General features: G+C 44.0%; 1 protein-coding gene across 1 annotated transcript in view; it reads left to right on the top strand.

The window, feature by feature from the left end:
- The window catches only part of nphp4 (nephronophthisis 4), a 198,022-nt gene that overhangs the window by 37,202 nt on the left and 142,880 nt on the right, over positions 1-17,940 (top strand). The window contains exons 5-6 of the mRNA XM_008280199.1: positions 9,587-9,736; positions 14,225-14,361. Coding sequence (XP_008278421.1) covers positions 9,587-9,736; positions 14,225-14,361 — 287 coding nt within the window. The remainder of the gene's footprint in view (positions 1-9,586; positions 9,737-14,224; positions 14,362-17,940) is intronic.

The raw sequence follows: 17,940 nt of genomic DNA, 5'->3' as shown, positions 1-17,940 counted from the left end.
TTTCCCTCCACCACTCTGATGGTTTAAGCAGATGTTCAGGCAGTCCTGGTAAAATGACTCGTTTTTACCTTTAGGGTGTTTAATCACCCAAAAGCCTTCAGGCTGTATTAACACCTGACAGGCTGCAGCATAACCTGAGTGCCTTCAGCTGTGATTAAACAAGAACAGGAAGCAGCCTCACCTGAACCCCATTGAATAGATTTCTGCCATCGCTCCACTCGTTCCCTGCAGTGTCTGTCTGGTCTGAGCCCGCTGGCTCCAGTCTCCTCTTAATGCAACCAGCTTGGTACTGGTTCCACCTTCCTCCCAGGTCAGAACAACTCTGAAGCTTTTTGTGGATTTTGTAAATCCTTGTTAAAAAAAAAATAAAACGAGTCAAAAGAAGCTTCTATCGACCAGCAGACTGTATTTTATAAGCTGGTGTTTGTTATCTTGTGATTTTGGTTCACTCAGCCTTGAAGTGCTTCCAGTTATGTCTTTAGCATTGTGTATACTGTGCACACACCATATGAACCTTTCTAGGTATTGAAAGATGAAGCAGACACTGTCCTCAGGAGCACTCACATAGGTCAGCATTCTGTCCACTGTTTGCAGTGCAAAATGCCATCTTGGCCATCACACTCCGCTGAGAATCGTTTGCTGCATCACAACATGCAGAGAAAGCAGATAGAAAGAAAAGAAGGGCAGAGGAAAGCCTGGCTGCTTCGCCGCCACACGGACGGCAGCTTCATGACTTCTGCATGGACAGCGTGTTCACTGTGTTCCTCTCATAGTAAAAATAAAGACGGATCGATGGGAAAAGTGAGCGTACCGTGTGACTGCAAATAGACCCGGTCGATCTGAAATGCCAGTGAACTGGGGTTGTGGGTTTCATCATGAACCTTTATTGGTTTTCTGAGGGAGAATGATGGGAAAGAATAGATGGGACAGGAGATGTGACAGCCGCAGTGGAGCTCAGGACGTGGTGGTCGTGTTATGCACCATGAAGTGCAACAACTCACTTTTAAAGAAATAATGTTGAATGGCACAGTTTCTGTCCAGACTTTCTTCCTTTCTGCCTTCTGTGCAGTGGAGCTACCAGTTAGTGTTACTGCGCTCAGTAGATGGTCGAGCTTGTGGCTGTGCACAAGATTATCATGTTTGGTGAGATGTTTCAGACAGAGCTGCCGTTGCCATCCATCCCCAGCACTGTGCTGCTGGCTTTGCTAAAAATGCAGTGTTTCTGCTGTTAATGACAGTTTGTTTCCACAGAACCGTTTTGTGCTTTTGTCTGTGCAGAGCTGTGTGAAGATCCTCACTTTGTAAAAGAAAACTTTCTGTGGAGAAACCTCCATCCACCTTCGACATGTTGTGTTTTCAATGTTGATGCTGTTTAAGGTGTCTAATGAGTGACTGATGTGGACCAGGTGAGAAGAAAACCCGGGTCACTCTCATTTTTAGGGCTTTCAGTAGCACAGGACACAGACAGATTTCACTCTGAAAAATACTATAACTGAAAACTCAAAATGAAAGAAACCATCAAATAGAAAGTTTTAAATTGCAGTTGTGCCAACTTCTTTGGTCACCCTCATCCACTGTAAATATATATATCATGACTGGATGATCCGACACCAAATGTAAAACCTTCTTCTATGTCGGATATCAAGGCTGTGGGATTGTCCAGACGGAGGTCCAGATACGAGGAGGGCTTGATGCTGGAAGGATCATTAGTTGTTCATTATTGTTCATAGTTGTTATAATAACTAGTAGGGCTGGTCCCAGTAGAACTTTCTGCTCTCTGGATATTCAGGCCCAATTAATGATGAATATCAGAATATTCAGTGCGGTCGGGGGACACTTCCACCCCGGGGCAGCGCTCTGACGGGGTGGAAGTGTCCAGAACACACAGGCAGTACTTGGCTGCTGATGCTAGTTTAGTTAGCGCTCACACTTCTGTTTCCTCCATCGGTGGCGGCGGGGGAGTGGCAGATACGCTCCACCGTTACCATCCATGTTTACTTCCATAAACACTGAGCACGCTCGCTGCGTGTGACGTCGTCGTGTCCTCTTCTGCGCATGCGGGACACTTTTGGGTCGTATGAAGTTCACACAGCAGATCACATACAAGTCGCATTGAAGTGGAAACGTGAAGGAAGTCACAAAGAAATCCTCATTGAGCATCAAGTCCTGCAGTGTGAACGTAGCCAATCTGTGGGATTGTTCAGTCAGATAATACGCCGTCATCCTGATTGGTGACATTAAATGTCATGTCGGAGTCACAATCCAAGGCTGTCGCTATGTTAAGGCTGTTTTTATGGGTTCTGTTGGTTTTTCCTACAAACCTGTCGGACAGCAGGTTTAGGATTGTTAAGGGTCGATTATCCAGTCATGACTGTATTTCAACTTGACATAGACGGATGTGTCTCGTTACATAGAATTAAACATTCATTGGTGTAACTTATTGTGAGATTCTGCTGTATAAAGGAAACGGACAAATGGTTTCCCTCATTCCCACACAGAAGAACACAAACACAGGACTTTCTTGCTCTGTATCACAGAGACGTAAAGTTTTCAGGGTTGCTTTTATAGAGAAAGAGAAATCAAGAGACTAGTTTGGTTTGTCGGCACAATTTTAACTTTTACTGTAAATTTCCACTGAGAAATATTCCCAATGCAACACAGCAGAAGGACTGATGCCATCGTAATGCTTCACAACACAAATGACTGACACACAGAAACGTATGTGTGGGCTGTGAAAGCATGCCGTTTACATTCGGTTCCATCAGAACCTGAATGTTAATGTAGGACTTTATGAGCTCCTTCACAACCCTCAGGAGTTTTACATGCCGGTTTGACAACAGGTTCAGAGATGATGCTGCCACTGAGTATGTGTTTGTGAATATATACGCCGTATGTGTGTTTGTGGAGTGTGTACAGGGACGTAGCTGGATGCCAGAATAGGAGCAGAACAGGATGGCCGGCTGCCAAATGCTATGTATTCCTATGTTGTGCTGCCTGGCGAGGCTCCCTGCCACTGGCTGAGCAACACATGCACTCACAGCCAGCTGACTTCAGAGGACATTACACTGACTTAGATTCACATTAGATTTATTCTGACCTTAAGCAGTGATTGCCTTGCCCTTCCCAGAAGCCTTACCCTAACTTAAACCTAACCTTTGCCTTACCTTACAATGTGTCTTCACCATAAAATGATAAAAGGATTTGCTTTAGGGAGCCTTCCCTTTATCCCCATAAGTGTCTCATGGGACTGTGTAAACAGATGCAGGTCCTCCCAACATGAGTAGCACACACAGGAAATAGAACCATGAGAGACAGTTTGCCTTGTCAGTGATGGGAAACCAAGTGCTAAAATGAACATCAGCAGGTTACATAACCGGGTGGATAGATTACATGAGAGCAAAAAGTGGCCTGAATAGAGAATGGTGCAGCGAGAAAGAAGACAAACATGTTTTTTTCATGGCTCTGAAAAGATGCAGCGTCGGATAAATAGGATAAAGATAAATAGTTTGCTCGGTAGGCGACACACGGTTTAAATCTATGAAATGCCAGTTGTGTTAAAGGGCACGTGACTGGTGCACAAATACTGAATGTGGAAAGATAAGTCGGAGACAAGTTAGTGACAGAAAAAGGAGCAGTGAAAGTAGTGGCAGAGAAGTCAAAATCCCTCAATTTTTCCAGAGCTGGAGTCAGGGTCAAGAGGCAGGAAACAGGGAGAGCAGGGGAGATAGAGGGAAGGAAGCTGCCTCGGGGCTTTTCAAAGTCCTAAAGGATGGGAGACAAAAATAGGAGGAGGAAACAAGCACGAAGGGAGGCAGTAAGCTCATTGGCTTGATCTAAGCTTCTCCACTCAACCAACTGGGAGGAAAGGAGAAGGAGCAGCGAGGAGAAAAGATGAAGTGAGAAGGATGGAGGGCCGCTGTGGGGACCTCTTAATGTGATGAGAGGACAAACAGATGGTACATTGTGTTCACATTAGCATATCTTAATTTGAAGCAACACCACCATGCATTAATTCATTGTGTATGTCTGTGCGTAGGGGACAGAAAGGTAGTGTTATCACTGATACACCAAAAAACCCTCTCTGTAGCCACGACATAGAGGTTTGTCCTGATCCTGAACAGTGTTTTCCCTGCATGTGTGAGTCTAAGGCATGCTACACAGATGTTTGTCTTCTCCACCTGCACCAGGCTTTCTTGCTGTTTGCCTGAACTTCAAACTTTAAACGACCACTTTCAGTTTGTGCCACTTCAGGCTCAAATTAAACAAGGACAGGCGCTCCACCTTCGTCAGCAACGATGGTGCAGTGTTTTTATTTAACGCCATACCGACGGATCAGGAGCAGCGTTGGTTCCAGCTACACCTGGTTCCTGCAGACCTCTTTCAGTACATCTTTTCCCTCCACATTTCCTCCGATTGCAGCACCAGCTTCCTGAACCAGACCTGTGATCTGTGTAATAAATGTCATGACGTTTTGCTCGTTGTGAGAAACGGTCAACATTTGGGACGCTGTTGCACAATCCAAATGAAACGGCTGAGATGATCCCATCCCGTGTGCTGGTTTGCACCGTTTCCTCACAGCAGTACGTACTGCAACATGCTGGTTGGCAGGGCCTTTCTGAGTGGACTTTGCATGTTCTCTGCATGCCTGAGTGGGTTTTCTCCGGGTGTTCTGGCGTCCTCCCACAGCCTAAAGACATGCACGGTAGGATGGATGTTTAGGCTGCTTTTCTTTGGTGGATGTAATGTTAAAAAGTGGGAAAAAGATTATTATTGAAGCAATGAAATGGAGACCCCAGAGTTCATTTCCAGAATTGTTCTTTAACATTAATGCAAAGAAGCAACACGTTTATCGTCGGGGGTTGTCCTTTGAGTTACTGGTTGAGTAAAGGTGGCTGGGCTGATATAGTGACAGATATCAGAGGTTTAGACTTATGAATGAAACCTAAATAAGAACCTGCAAGTTGACTTGTCCGCTGGAGAGTCTACAAACCTACTACTTGAGACCTGGTTGCCAGAAGACTTGACGTGACTTGATGACCCGTCTAAGGCACACTTTCAGTTACAGCTTCTGACACCAGACTGTAGTTCGACTAAAACTACATTTTGAGAAAAATCCAGATTTCAATGAGACAAATGAGCGTTTCATTCTAAAATAATAAACAGCGTAATAGTTCCTCGTCACGTCTGGCGTGTTTTCCTGCGTGCAGTCGTGCAAATGATCCTGAAACACACATCATTTATTTATGCGCTACTTCCTGCTTTCACTTGTTGAATATTTAAGATTGTTTGCAATGTTTGTGTTATTTTGTCCTCACTTGTCTGTTGTATTAGGTGTTGGAAGGAGCTGGTTTTTGATGCCACCCTGTTTGGAGGCGCCGACCCCCCACTGTGAGGGATTGGTGATACAAATATTCATATATCTAATGGATATTTTTATAATAATAATAATAATATTAGGGCTGCAAGGTGGATCGGTGGTTAGCACCGTCGCCTCACAGCTAGAAGGTCGTCGGTTGGCGTCCCGGTGAGGACACCCGGGATCTTTCTGCGTGGAGTCTCCATGTTCTCCCCGTGCAGCGTGGGTTCTCTCCGGGTTCTCCGGCTTCCTCCCACAGTCCAGAAACATGCTGAGGTTAATTGGTGATTGTAAATTGTCCGTAGGTGTGAATGTGAGTGTGCTTGGTTGTCTGTCTCTAAGTGTAGCCCTGTGATAGACTGGTTACCTGTCCAGGTGAACCTGCCTTCACCCTGAGTCAGCTGGGATAGGCTCCACCCCCCATGACCCTGGTGAGGATGAAGGTGGAGAGATGATGGCTGGATGGATGGAATAATAACTTTACATAATACTTCTCAAAACACTCAAAGACGCTTTACCAGGAATCTTTCTAAACGATTCTTCAGCTCTATAATAAATTAACTTCATGACTCAGACATGCAGGGAGGACGGAGTTTCATCAACATCAGAGGCCATCAGGCTGTTTGAACCTTAGTTAATGTAGAACAATGCAGTCTGCACAGATTTTGTGACATAAAAAGCCTGTTTCCCCATCAGTCAATCAAAACCAGTAATTTATTAAAAAATGACACCAATGTTATTAGTCTATTAAAAATGACTAACAAGTGATCAGTGGGTGGACTGTACGACAGAAAATAAACTTCTGGTATCAAATATTGCAGCACACCAACAGGATCCTCCTTATAAGCTCGACTTCCAGCTCTGCTCTCACTCTCGTCTGTATTACTTTCTTCTTTGCCACACAACCTTCTCCCCAAACCACTGCCTCCGTTTGTCTGATGCTGAGCCATTTTTGTTTTTTTCCCCACCGACTCCCTCGGTTTCACATCTCTTGCCAAGTTGCTGCTCAACCGACTCAAAGGTACCACACCAGCGCTGTAAGGAAAATTTTTGGGGTAGTTTTCTAATCTATGCAGAGCATCTGACGGAACCTGGAGCTCGATGCATAATAAATAACAAGAAATAAATGATGAAAAAGTTGCAGACACCTGGGCACCATCTGTGTCAAGAAAGTTCTACGTTTCTTCCTTTTTTTTTTTTTTCTTCCACCCCTTTCTCTTCCCATCCTACTTTTTTCTATGTTTCATGGCAACACCTTTCTAGCTGCTGCTGCCACTGAGGCTGCTGAGGCTGTGCTGCAACCTCAGAGATTTCACCAAACCGTTTTACTTTCTTGGCTTTAGACGTAAGCACTTTTTTTTTTGTAGTAAGCTAACTGCTCGAGAGAGTTAAAGGGTTTGACTGGGATGAGTCACGGGCAGGGAGGGGAGGAGAACACAGTGATATACTCCATCATCTTCTTTCCTTCTCAATCCCCTTTCAATGACTTTAAAGATAAAGGCGCCGGCTCTGCCCCGAAAATGGATGAAAAGCTGTCTACAGCAGAAACGGACGTTCTTCTCATCCATCCTGTGAACTCATCAGCTTTTCATATAGTTGTTATTCTCTGTGACCTAAACAGAACCACTTTATTTACACAGAACTCTCCCTCGAGTTCCCAAGATGCAATTTATTCACAATAGGTCGACAATAAAATCTTTCCAGTCGTGCTTTACAACAGATCTGATAATGATTCCCTTTTTTGTTTTGCTGCTTTTATTTTCTTGGTTCCTAAAATAACACAGAAGCATAAATTCTGTGTTTTAGTGATGCATTTAGCAGTGCTCTTTCTGACTTGAGTATTTCTTTAATCAGAATTCATTGTGAAGCTGTGATTGGCCGATGTCTGAATAAAAAAAAAAAAGGATTCTATACCCCAGGTAGCAAAGGGTGTTTTTTTTTTGTTCTGAGCAAAGTTTTAGAAGCAGTCAGAGGAGAAAAAAAAAGCCTTGATGTTTTTAAAGCTGATACATACAATTTGTTGAGGGAAAAATGCTCTTGTGTGGCTTACATTCAGCATTTTTTCCAGTCTGTGGGATCTTGGGTAGTGTTTCTTAGATCTGCAGTGCTGTATCATCATATTTCGATGTCTGGTAGCAGTTACTTGGTATTCTGCTGTAAAAAAGGACATAGACTCGTGTTTACACGGTGGGTGTTTGCATACAGATGGGTCAGCACACCGTCTCTGTGGTCATAAACTCTGGGCTGCACCAGCGCATGTTGCAGCGAGTTCATGTGAAGTTATCCCTCTGTGAGGGCAATTATTATTTAGTTACAGGATCATTTGTACTGTATAGGAACTACCTGCATGACTTGTTTGTGTTGTTGTTCCGACTATACAAGGAGGTAGCATGTATGTTTAGAGTGTTATAGAAGAATGGAAGCTCCCTGAGCAGGAAGGAGACCTTAGCTAGGAGTAGAACATATTTCTGATAATGTCTATATATCTAGATACATCTTCTACAGAAACCAATGGAAATACAGTCATGACTGGATAATCGACCCTTAACAATCCTAAACCTGCTATCTGACAGTTTTTTAGGAAAAACCAACAGAACCCATAAAAACAGCCTTAACATAGCGACAGCCTTGGATTCTGACTCCGACATGACATTTAATGTCATCACTTTATCCTTCAGCATTTTGGGTGTCGGCACCATAAATACAGGACAGTTAAAGTAATTATTAATAACTTTAAAGTATAATCCAGGTAACTACTGGGTCTGAGATGCTACACGGTGAGCCACCACCAGCCGGGACTGCAGCCCCGGCAGATAGCAACCTGCACGACCCTGTGCTAACGCCTGGATGTTGTAAAACAGCAAAGTGGAAAATGGGACAGATAACGTCTCATAAAAACCAGCTCATGACCACAGATGAGGGCTGGAACATAAACCGAGTGGTTAATCGAGAGCTTTGCCATCCAGCTCCGTCTTTACCACGACAGTCCAGCAGAACATCTGCATCGCTGCCATGCTGACCCGATCTGCCTTTCCCTCTCACGCTCCATTTTCCTGTCGCTCATGAACAAGGACATATAAAGCCCTTTGCTCAGGCCAGTCTTTACACCGTGACACCATCCGTGGTCAACGCCTGGTGATGTAGACGTGTTACACTTTGAATGGGTGCAGCCAAAGAGAGCGATCCATAGAGAAGATTTGACCCCATTAACATGACAAGCTCAGATAAGTGATTTCATGGAATGGATAAAAAACTGGGATGTCATTAAAATGAACCGCTCCATCCGAGCTATTAAAACTTTAACTGTCTTGGCACTTTTTTTTAGAGTATATTTGGAATAATTAGATAACATAAAAAAATAAGTCTTCAAATTTAGTGCAGTGATGTCGTATTAAATGACATTTAGGGTGCAGTTTCCAGTGTGAGTAGCCTCTGATGCTCCTCAGTTGTCATGCTGATATTCTGCAGTTTGCACAGAAAGGGAGACTGAATCGTCATCGCCATACCCGTCTGTTTTTTAACCACAGTGATTATTAAACCACTATCATGTCTCACCTTGACATTGCTCGGTGCCAGCTTGTTGAAACAGCCCATGGCAGCGAATGGAGCCCCGCGTATTGATTGTCACTGATGCCGTTGAAGGTGCAATCATTAACCCTGTCACAGTGAAAGATTGTGATGCTGTTCAGGCTCGAACGAAGCCAACATACGCAGCACATCATACGCCACTTTATTCACCCTCCAAATGATCTGTGCTTTGTGTTGATGGCGGGAGTTATGGGTCGTCACTTGTCATTGGATGACCTGCTTGAAAGATGACGGCGTCCACCTCATTGCTCACACCTCGTGCCTCATCTACGCTGCAGCGCTCTCCTGGACGAGCAGCGTGTTTTCCGAGTGGAATGGTTGTCATTTCAGGTTTAGCCCTGGAAAATGGTGGTAGCGGTGTAATGGAACATTGCACCTAGGTCACCAGCAGCCAAATGGAATATTGAAAAATGGAAGTGTCTGTGTGTTGGCTGTCATGCTGTCAGGTGACTCCTGCTTCTAGGGAAGTATTAGATTGTGAAGCACCGTGGGGATGGATAGCGTTTCTTTGGGTAGGATGGAGATGATGGAGGGGCTCAATCTCATACGTAATCATTTGTATTCAGAAGAAGAGTTTGCCTGTTTACCATAAATTGCATGTGAAGTGTTCTACCTGAATCTGTTTTATTTCTGTCGTTGCAGATGGCGGTCTCTTGAAGGTTATTGATGGAGCACATTTGGACTGCGTGGTAAAAAACCATCCCACATTGGTTTCTGTCATGCACCTCCTTCCAGAGAATGTCCTTGTGTCTGGAAATGAGGAGATTCCTGGTCTCACAGCTTCTCCAACAGGTAACCTTTACATGACTGGGAGAGCTTCAATGAATGAACGTCTCAGTTAGCAAGAGTAATGGTGACGTGCTGCTGCTGCTGCTGGGAATAGGTGTGAATTTGTCAAATCGTAGAAATGCGAAGCAGCATGTGCTCTAAAAAGAGGGTGTAGATTCATCTTCCCTGCACTGATTTATAAATACATGGATAAATGATCAGGATGCGATGACATGGAAGCAAATGAAACCTGCTGAACGTGCTGTCAGTGTGACCTTCTTCCTGTTCTTGACATAAACTCATATTTAGCACCTCAGTACTCAGTTAGTAGAANTTGACATAAACTCATATTTAGCACCTCAGTACTCAGTTAGTAGAACAAACTTTCCTTTAAGGCTGGCACAACTTTAGCCGTGCTAGCAAAACTGTTACCAAAGCAAGTCGTTAAAAGGTCCTCTCGGATATTATCCAATAAATCCAGTTCTTAAGAAACGTGTCCTGTGTTACCGGCTACTGACTCCCAAAAAACAAACGCCACAGAAGGCAAATAAAGGGTTAATATACTCACCGAAGCGCCGCTGTTACTGCTGGTTGTCACCATGGCTGATGTCCGTCGTCCTCTGTTTTCAACCGTCACATGACCAGAGACGTAACTTGATTGTCTGGGTGATGGATCGACTTCGGCCAGAATCAATCATTTGCGTCTAAAGGCCTTGTCCACACGTAGCAGGGTTTTTGTAAAACCGAATATCCTGCCCCCTCCGTCTAGAAAAAACTAACGTACACACCACCTGGTTTTCAGAACAGAATCCATCCACCCCTAACCGCATTAGTGTGTTGTTCAGCACATTCATGTTCTACATGAGGATGTAAGAACTCCGCCGACAGGAGCGACGACCCGGACATATGGAAATTGTCACACCATTCCTCCGGGAGCACGATTTCCGTCTCAAAGTTCTCCCACCAGCTGGCAGTGCGTCCTGGTCTGACCCAAAACCGGCGTCGGTGTCTCTGACGAAGAACATGCCTCGGACGTGGAATGGCGAGGTGGCAGAAAACAGCCGTCCTTCGCCTGTGTTCTTGTACGTGGAGCGGTATCTGGGCCTGGACCAGAGACAACCCCGACACAGATCTGAGGTTGTCCACCTGTACACGGAGGATTCGTAGATCTTCAGTTTGGTCGGAGGTTTTTAAAGAATCATTTACGCACGTATTTGTGTGGATGACGAGCCACATCGTAGAAAAATATCTTCGTTTTGTGAGAAACCCTGCTACATGTGGACGAGGCAAATTTTTTTTACGGCGAATTTCGAACGCTGAATTTGAGCACCTTCGGCTTCGAAATTTTACACCTGAAATTTTGACTTATTGAAATTTAGATGGGCTAAATTCAGACAAAAAAAAATCACACACACAATTTCAATGGCAACAAAATTCAAAGTTAGAAATTCAACAGCTTTCAAAATCGCATGAACCTGATTTGCTTCCATTCGATGAAGCTTCCTAAAGATGGAAACGTGTGTGAGAGGTGTGTTTTCACAGCTGGTCAGTTAAACCACTGAGTCTTCATGAATTTAGTTGGTATGACTTCTGCCTAGATAGTCACCCTGTTATGAAGGTATTGTGTGAGATTTAGTACTCAAGAATAAAACTGCATTTCCAGTATTTTCGCTGTAGCCTACACTTCTGTCAAATAACAGTTCAACAAAGAGGTCACCTGAACTAAAGGTGGATCCATGTGACATGGCTCAACCCAACACTTCAGATGCAACCTTACATTAGAAAATCATCACGTTTTCCTTCAGCTGTCACTGACAGAAAGCAACATGCAGGACATTCATCATAGGACTTAATAGTGGCCTTTTTTTGGAAACTTCCTTCCATCAGAAGTTGAAATGTCTGCAGTACTTAGGAGGCAAGTTTCTAAGGGGGAATGTAATGAAGTCTGACAGTGCAGAGCTATAATCATTGGGAGTCAGTGGGAGGTATGGTAGCAGGCTAATCCTCTTCATGTTCTGGGGCTGTGAGCAGCAGAGACCTAAGCTGCCTTTTAAGACCACAGCCACCGGCTTGATATTCACGCCGCATTCAGAACAGTCCAACTCTGTGCTCCAGAGACAAGGGCTGCAATGAAACGCTTGATGACTGCATTACTCTGGAAGAGATTACAATCACAGTGGCTATTTTCTCTTTGTTGTGTCTGAAAGGGCTGATTGTGGACTTCACAGACTTTCCCGCTACATCCATTGGCCGAGATGCTTTCTTCAATCGATTCTGATTCAATTTACGCCAAGTGTCCGAACGCAAACAGTTTTTGTTCGATGCTTTGACACGAGCTCTGGTGTCTCTCTGTGGTATAAATATTGCAGTGATGGGCATTAGGCAGCTTAGCACAAGTCAAGTGAGCCCTTCTTTAAATGCTATGTGGTGATGTTGTGTTATTGTGCTACAGTCAGAGTCAAAGAGAGAGAGTGTGAACATTTGCTTTTCTTCATTCAGTTCATGCATGTTTTTATGATTGAGTTGAAAATATGATTAAAAAACATCTATTGACAGAAGGCATCTTGTGTATGGAAAAATCAACTTCATTTTTTATAAGGTCTCACACTTTAGTTTACGTGATTACGAAGCATTTTTTCACTTTCTGTGCTTAAGCCTTCCAAAGCTAGCAGTTCAAACACCACCTCTGGACCTCTGTTTGGCCATCAGTAAAGAGTGCATCCACGGTAGGACCAGGCGGAGGCGGCACAAGCCATCTCACCGATTTTGATGAAACTTGGTCACTTTAAAGGGGTCCACCCAAAACTAATTCAGCCTACGTTCAAGGAAATTTGGTAAAAACCAGGGGGGAGTTGGTCACCCGCTTGTTTTTTTCTCTTTTTTACAAAGATGACCAAAAATCGCCTAAGAAATTGGTCAAAAGTATGAAGCTCTACTGCTATAATTATTCAACCAAATCTTTTCATATTTTCAGTGAATGTTCTCCTACCAAAGACAATTTATTGTCAACGTTTTGTTTGTCTGGGACCAGTTCCTCTCACACAAATCATCTCAGCCAAGACCTCTCACCCAACAGTGAAAACTGTTAAAATACCCAAAGTTTAGGCCAAAATATCTCCAATGCCAGAGCATGCTTCAAAAAACTGAGCTTACAGTCTAAAAGGTAGGATTTCATACTAACATTATCTACAATCAATAGAATAGAATGCCTTTATTGTCACTATACACATGTACAATGAGATTGAGAGCAGCTCCTTCAGTGCCATATATAATAAAGTACTAAATAAAGAGCAAAAAAAAGAAAAATAGAAGAGATTTAAGTATAAAAAAATAAGATATTTCTATTTGTAGAAACAGCCTCTTGATGTATCTGGTATCAGTGCCACCCCCGCCTGGATGCACTCTTAAGTTACTCTACAACTGTGGTCTGCACTTCTTTAATCCAAAGCACTTTACAGTGTGTTACTCATTCACCCATTCACACACATTCAGACACCAGTGGTGACAGAGCTGCCATGCAAGGTGCTGCCTGCCATTGGGAGCAACTTTGAGTTCCTCTTGCCTAAGGACGCTTTGACTGTGGAGGGGATCGAACCTTGCGATTGGAGGACAACCAGCTGAGCCACAGCCGCCCATGTCAGTTGTCAAAAGAGTTGCTATAGATGAGATTTTGTTTGGCTCAGATGGGGTTCATCATGTTTGGCATGAACCTGGTCAGGACATCCACAGTGAAGGCATAGTCCTGACAGAGAAGCACGGAGGTGGGAGTGTGATAGGCTGGGCTGCATGAATGGACAAGGCTGTGGGGAGATCACATTTATAGATGGCACCATGCGTATCTGTGGATGTATCCAAACACTGGCGGACAAGATGACTCCCAGTCTGCAGAAGCTTGGCAGGAGAGGAATATTCCAGCATGATAATGATCCAAAGCACAGTGAAAGAAATCCCTACGAGATGCTCCTCTTCGGGGTATTTTAGAGGATAAGGGTGTGCTAGACAAGCCCTCCAACACAGAGCAGCCGAAAAAGTGTCTCAAAGAATGAGTCACCATGAATCATGTATTGATTTGCATTCATGTAGTGAAAATTGTGCTGAATTGTGTGTAAGACTGAAAAATAAAATGTGGTAATAACGTTTTGTGGCCGTACCACTCAGCCCTGCTTTCTGAGAGGATCCACACAGCAGAACCAGCATGACTGTGGTTCTGCATCAAAACAACTGTTTCCACTTGACGGCTTTCTTTTATCGAACTTCTGCCATGACTGTTTTTCTGGGGATGATTGGGAAAAATCACTACATCTTAGAAGCGGGTCAGACATAAAATAGTGTATATTGGAATGTATTCCTCAACTTGTTTCACACTAGATGGGTTTTTCTGCTCCGCTGTAGCCGCAACACAACAGACATACGAGAATACAAGTGAGGCAATCAGAGCTGTGAATATGACTGTAGAAAGCCGTGTTAATACGAGGGCATTGCATGCTGACGCTGTGTTCGCTGTGTCATCAGGAGATGCTCTGCTGAGGCCTCAGCTGCTCAAGATGCTGCCCTTCACCCTGAACAGACTGACCATCTCCCTGCAGCCGTCTCTGGAGAAATTTGAGAGCCAGCTGCTGCAGCAGATCAATGCTGACTGCCACAACACAGTAAGGCCAAGCTTCCACAGCACACACAGCCTCCATCATGTATGCACGCCACACACAGCCGGTAACGTGACGGTGAGTCATGAGAGCTGAGCAACCATGTCTGGTCATTTTTACACCCCTGTTCTCATTCAGGCCTCCACAGTTTGGACATTTGAACTGCTTTGGCACCTAAAATTACAGGAAATGTTCGATTGAGAAAAGTCTGCTTCACATGTGAGCTAAAGAGAAACACTGAAGCACACACACTCAGAAAAGCAAGCATGTCTGTCCTCACCTTACGTTATTACACTCCTTCAACACCCCAACACACGACGTGCTTTCAAGGAAAAACTCGTCTAGTTTTCTTCTGTATGTGTACATACAATCACGATAACATTTCATCCTTCTGAGGTAACCGTCACACTCCTCAAATTAAAGATGGCCGCGATGGCCTCGACACACCTCTGCCAAGATTATTTTCTCCAGCCTGGTGCTTTCCTTTATCTCACTTTCTGTTTCTTTAGTGTGCAAGCACAAGCTCTTTTACAGCTGCCACAGCAATTTAAAGCACATCACCTCCCGACTAAATAGAGCTTATCTATTCCCTTCCCTTTTTCTTGTCTATGGAAGCCCAGACGGTTAACCGTATTTGACAGGTGCAACTTTGGACTAGCAATTATATGTACAATTGCTTTGTACGGGCGCTATCTGTTCACTTCAGGCTAAGTGAGATGTGTCTTCGGTAGGGATGAGAATTGATATGACAATGCTGTCACGCCGTATCTCCTTCCTTCTGCTCTTTGATGCTGCTGGGCTGAATCCTCAAACACAAGCACCGTGGATTGTTTAGAGGTGATTAGGTTGAGCAAACAGTGGGCACTAGTAGGCCTGGCCGATAGAACAGCATCGATATGCCGGCAGGAGGAGCAACAAGGAAACAGTTGGATAGTTGAATTTTAATGCATCAGATGGAACCTGCCGTGAAAACACGTACCCAGAACACAAGCTTTGGTTGCATGAGAAAACCCCAAACCCATGGCTAGTAACAGCCTGTATTTCGTTTGCCCCTTCACCCCTTCGTCCTGTGGTATTTTGCCCGTGGCTTCCATGCAGGTCTCCTGAGGCATGTAAGCCCATCACCCCCCGGGCCTTCTTCTTTGGGACCCTGTGTCCCCGTCCACCTCCATGCAGCCTGCCCCTGAGTGCTGGCGTCCCTGCCTGGTGGCACCTGTCCCTGCATGCCACTCAGCTCTTTACCCTCGCTGCAGGTGGAGGCTTCTACACTTTTACGTTGCACATATTTTGCACCATTTAATTCATTACATTCATGAGTTTCTTTCTTTATTTACTGTCTTATTGATGTTCAGTCAGTTTACCTCAAAGAGGATTTTATCTGCTTCCTTTGATGCACCAATGTGACGTCGTTCCTTTATCTTATTTTTGTTATTTATTTGCTTGTTTTCTCATCGTCGTCTTACCTTAAAAGTAACTGTGCACATTGACAAATCAAGTGATTAGAGTCCTGTTGGCACGAGAGCTTTTTATGGGACTCCAGGTGACTTTGGATTTGTGCTGATTTAGACGGATTAGTGAAGAACTCGTATGTCAGAGCCTAAACCATAAAAACATGGTTTTAAGACTCCATGATGCTGCAGAGGTAACAGGATAATTATAGACATTTTTAAACATTTTTTGTCCATTAAAAAATGTAAGAAAATCTAAAGAATATGTAAAACAGATGTAATATTCTTATTGTTGTTTTTTTATTTGTAATGCATTAATTCTAAAATCGACAGGAGATGTAGGAGATGGGAAAGCACAAAGTAAAATCTGAGTCAAACAAACAGTTCTGCTAATAACTTTGATATAATTACGACGACTTAACAGCCTTTTGGTGGAGTTTCTAACTTTGGTACGAACCTCAACAAGACTACTGAGTGTACAAACCGTCATCAGAAACCTTTACGGAGGCGAAGGACCGCCATCAACATACCAGTAAGACACCGTCCTCTGCTGCCTTTATGGCGACGTGTGTGCGTGTTCTGACACCACAGCCCTCCTGACTGAGCTGTGAGTGATGGATTTAATCAGCTGGAAATTAAAACCAACAGAATTTTTCATTTTGTAAACATAGTTCCCTCCGTATTGCTCTTAATAAATTACTCATGACCTCCTTTTAGGCCACACGGAGCGCCACCGTGAGGTCCAGTCCCCCCACAGGGAGTCAGTTCATTAGGTTCACTCCATTTTAATTTCGTTCGACCCGCCCTAACTTCCTGTGCTGCCCTGTGCCGGTGCTGTGAGAGTTTTTATTTTTTTATTTTACCATGACAGAGAAGCAGCTGTAAGTGCATTTTATGTGACCGAAAAGGGGGAAGAGATAAATGAATATATCAATTAATAAACGGACACAGTCAAAATCCTAATTTAATAGGCACATTATAGTTTTTAATGCACATTTTTTTGTACTCCCAACGGCAGGATAGCTCCCAGTGAGCCGTCTGCACAGTGATCGTATGAACCTCTGGGGCTTGGGCGAAGGGCTTTGGGGAGTTTTACCAGACTTGTCCATTACATTTGAAGCCCTGTCACAGAAATCATTCAAACTTTTGCTCTTTTACAAGTTCAGAATGTATGATGTTAATTAGAAGCTGTTTGTGGATTCATCAGGCTGCTCTAACGAAGCCGAGTCTCCTTTATGTGTCGGGTGCAAATTAAAATAAAAAATGTAAAGTCAGGAACGTTTTCTGAGGTTCTCACCTTGTTTCTAAGAATAAACTCAAGAGCTGTTTTGTGTATCAGCAAACATCTTCCTGTGCTGATAAAACATTTCACTTTATCTAAATGCAAACAATATAAAGTAGACTGAAGCTTTCTTTTCCTCGATGAGGTCAGTGACACGTTAGCATCTTTCTCTTTTTTTTCTTCTCACTCCTGAGATGTTCCTTGAGGATCCTCACAACCAGCCGAAGTTACGTAGATGTTCCAGACTTTTATAACTTGGGCGAGATGACGACATTCTCACGTCTGCGAGAGGTGTTAATACATGCAGAAGTCGGCTTGATTGCAGCTTTTAATTAAAGCGAGCGTAGCCGCGAGTGTGTGTGTGTGTGTGTGTGTGTGTGTGTGAGCGAGAGACAGAGAAAGAAAAAGTGTGTGTGTGTGTGTGATCTGTGTGTGACCTTTAAAAGTGTGACTCCAGCTGGATTGTCATCAAGCTGTCTCCGAAGTGATGCTGACACCTCACCCGCCGACTCACTCTCACCGTGATGTGAGTGAACCTGTGTGTGAGTTTGTGACTTCATGCCAACGTGTCGGCGGTTAAATTGGTATTGAGGCAGGAATGGAGTGACGAGAACGGAGAGGCATGGGGAGCAGGATGAATGTACGTTGCAGCATGAGACGAATCCTTTATGCTGGCTGCTAGTCTGACATGGAGTCTTCACATAATCTCCCCATAAGTATTTCTATTTTTAGCTTCACAAACTATCCCCCGAGTGTGGCTTCTTTTTACAGTCCACTCTCTTATATATCACCCAGCCAGCGCCTTAGCTGATGAGCTTTTCATATCAACTACTGTCGCTGCTTTCTGTACCTTCA

Source organism: Stegastes partitus, unplaced genomic scaffold, assembly GCF_000690725.1.
Source record: "Stegastes partitus isolate 25-593 unplaced genomic scaffold, Stegastes_partitus-1.0.2 Scaffold185, whole genome shotgun sequence".
Lineage (NCBI taxonomy): Eukaryota > Metazoa > Chordata > Actinopteri > Pomacentridae > Stegastes > Stegastes partitus.
Note: the sequence above shows the minus strand (reverse complement) of the source record. Positions and strands in the feature narration are given on the sequence as shown.